Source organism: Danio rerio, chromosome 15 (genome assembly GCF_052040795.2).
Source record: "Danio rerio strain M-AB ecotype USA chromosome 15, GRCz13ab, whole genome shotgun sequence".
In the NCBI taxonomy this organism is placed as follows: Eukaryota; Metazoa; Chordata; class Actinopteri; order Cypriniformes; family Danionidae; genus Danio; species Danio rerio.
Genome location: NC_141035.1, coordinates 12,599,318 through 12,602,140, shown reverse-complemented (window position 1 = coordinate 12,602,140; position 2,823 = coordinate 12,599,318). Strand labels below are relative to the sequence as shown.

The 2,823-nt window shown below is 31.9% G+C and overlaps 1 protein-coding gene across 1 annotated transcript; it reads right to left on the bottom strand.

Moving 5' to 3' along the window:
* Positions 1-1,067: 1,067 nt before the first annotated feature.
* thrsp (thyroid hormone responsive) lies at positions 1,068-1,541 on the bottom strand. Its single transcript, NM_001130789.1, has one exon. The coding sequence runs from the start codon at positions 1,512-1,514 to the stop codon at positions 1,110-1,112; it is 405 nt and encodes a 134-aa protein (NP_001124261.1). The 5' UTR covers positions 1,515-1,541; the 3' UTR covers positions 1,068-1,109.
* Between the last annotated feature and the right edge of the window lie 1,282 nt (positions 1,542-2,823).

Sequence of the window (2,823 nt, the reverse complement as noted above, 5' to 3'; positions counted from 1 at the left end):
CCGGAGGAAGCCCCTCCTCCTTTTAATATGAACTTTATACTTCCGGCAATACGATTCTTATCAATTAAATTAAATCCTATATAAGTTATACTTCCAGTTATTAGACAATCAAAACTTTTGACCACTAGTATGGGTGTATACTCTTTAGTTTATATTTAGTTTGGGTTGTATTAATATTTGTCTGGAATGAGCAGTGTTTTTTTACAGAAGGCTTAAATATGTGGTTTAGATGTGTTTAATATTCCTCTGAGTTATAATGCTTAAACACAGTAAACACAGTTACTTTAGGAATCCAAACCACAGCTTTTATATAAATTAAACTAAAACTTAACTGGCTAGCAAACTAATCTAGCTTAGTGGCACAGGCCTTTGGACAAAGCTCAATTTTCACAGCTGAAGGTTGTGCCTTATTTTTTAGCTCTTGGACAAATAGAAAGGAAACAGACCATCGTATAATTTTCATCATAATAAGAAAATTACTTAACAGCTATGACTTGCCATAGAATGACTAAAGCATTAAACAAAATGATATTGATATTAAAAAATATTGATGTTAAAATATAAAAAAATATATAAACAAAACATTGAGTACACTAATTTAGAAATTTCAATTGTTTGTTTATTGTCAAAAATGGACATGATGATTAATAAATGATGATTTAACTATGAATGCACAATGACATGCAATTCTATCTATCTATCTATCTATATATATATATATATATATATATATATATATATATATGTGTGTGTGTGTGTGTGTGTGTGTGTGTGTGTGAGTGTCAAACTAATTTTTGTACATTTTAATTTTCTTGTGTGTGTAGGTTACAAAATGGTCCTCAATTTAAAAAAAAAAAATCACATTATTTACATTAATTGTTATTTGTTAATTTTCTATTTGCAGTTGTTCACCAACAATCCTTTCAGTGAGCCCAAACTAATAATTTAACACCAGATAAAATTATTTAAATATTAAAGAAAATCTTTTAAAATAAATACTTAAAGGCAACATGAGTTTGATATTTTTATTGCAAGCCACAAAATGTGATGAGGATGTAAACAGATCTCCAGGTCGTTTCTTCCACCCTAAAAGAAGGATATCCTTATCCTTAACGACTGAAACCAATGATGTCTAAGTATTTCTCTGTCAAGTTCTGAGACTTCTTCCCAAGGGTAGCCATGACTGTGAACAGACCGCACAGATGGAAGTGGAAAAGCACCTCAGGTTCAGCCTCCAGCAGTGGCTCAAGGTCTTTCTGCAGGCATGTGTGATATTCGCCATCCTCGTGTGGGACCAGACCACTCTCCACCATGTTCTTGATATCTTTCAGCATAAGGTAGTTCTCGTACAGATCCATGCTGTTGTCTGTGGCACCTGGAGCATCATTGTATGGGATGTCCCGCAAGAGGCTAGGCAGCAGGATGGTCTGCTCCATATTGTGCACAGAAGTGCTGTAGCGCTGCAAGGCCAGCAGCAGCGAGCTTCTGCTCAGTTTGGCATCGACAGACTGCATGTCTTCAAGTTGGTTTCAGGCTGGGGATGTTTCAATACAAGTGATGTGGCCAGTGCCTAAATGCAGTGCAAATTCAGCAGAGCATGGCTCGTTTTATAGAGAGTTTGACAGTGGACAGTTGTGCAACATTAGTGGTCTGATCTAGGACTGGCAGAGTTCAGTTGAATAAAAAAACCTTGAGCTAAATCACCCCTCCCCCGTTTATTTCTTCACAGCAGGACATTTTAATGGCTATTATGAGATCAAGCTGTTTCATAATCACTGACCCCAAATTGTGTTTTAACATTAGACCCCTTAAAAGAAAAATGCTTAACTGTAACAAATGTGCAAATATTGTGTATGCTGCTATATTTAAAATATATATATATATATATATATATATATATATATATATATATATTTTTTTTTTTAATAAAATATAAAAAAAAAACATTAGAATGACATTAGTGACTTGTGTACTTAAATTATCCCAGTTGTTTGAAGAACACTGGACAGGATAATATCATAACTTTATAATGCATGTATTTTGCATTTGACCTAGGGTGCTTTCACAAAACTTTCACAAGTTAAGAAATATTTACAAAACAATGCTCCCTTATTGACAAAATAAGTTCAAAATAAGAAAATTCGGTAACACTCTATAATAACTACACACTATGAACCATTTATTGGGCATTAACAAATAATGAATGCATTGTCTGTTAAGCATTAACTCAACATTAATAAACATTAGTAAGAAGTTTATAACTGCAGCCACAAATTCTGTATTCTTGACTAATAGCCACATTGTACTAAATAATTGTACTTTCATACTTTGTTAATGATTTATTTTTCATTACTAAATGAAGTATTGCATTATTTACAAAATAGTTATTTAAGCATAGTTGGTTGTTTTTTAAGATCATTTAGAATGAGTCAGTAAATTATTAAAAAACTATTCAAGGTAACGTTTATAATTCTTATTATTCAGGCATTTACTAAAAGTTAATTTGTATGTTAAAAAGTGCTTTATTAACTTAATTTCATGCAGTTTTGCGACCTAATCTAAAATGAGGACTTTTTATGTGTTATAAATCCTTTAGAAATGGCAATTAAAGGGTCAGTTAAATTCTAAACAGGAAAAATTAACATAAACAACATTATATATTGCTATTCGTTTGAAGATACATAAATGAAACTGTATCAAATGAGGGTCCCACTTTACATTGTCGCTTATACCTGTGAACTTACATGGTAACTAGATGTGTAAGTAGTATGTAACTACAGTATATGTACACACTGGTACATAGTAATTACTTGTGTAATATTG

Excerpts from the sequence above, each read along its gene's own strand:
- thrsp (NM_001130789.1), bottom strand. The coding sequence starts at position 1,514 with ATGCAGTCTGTCGATGCCAAACTGAGCAGAAGCTCGCTGCTGCTGGCC.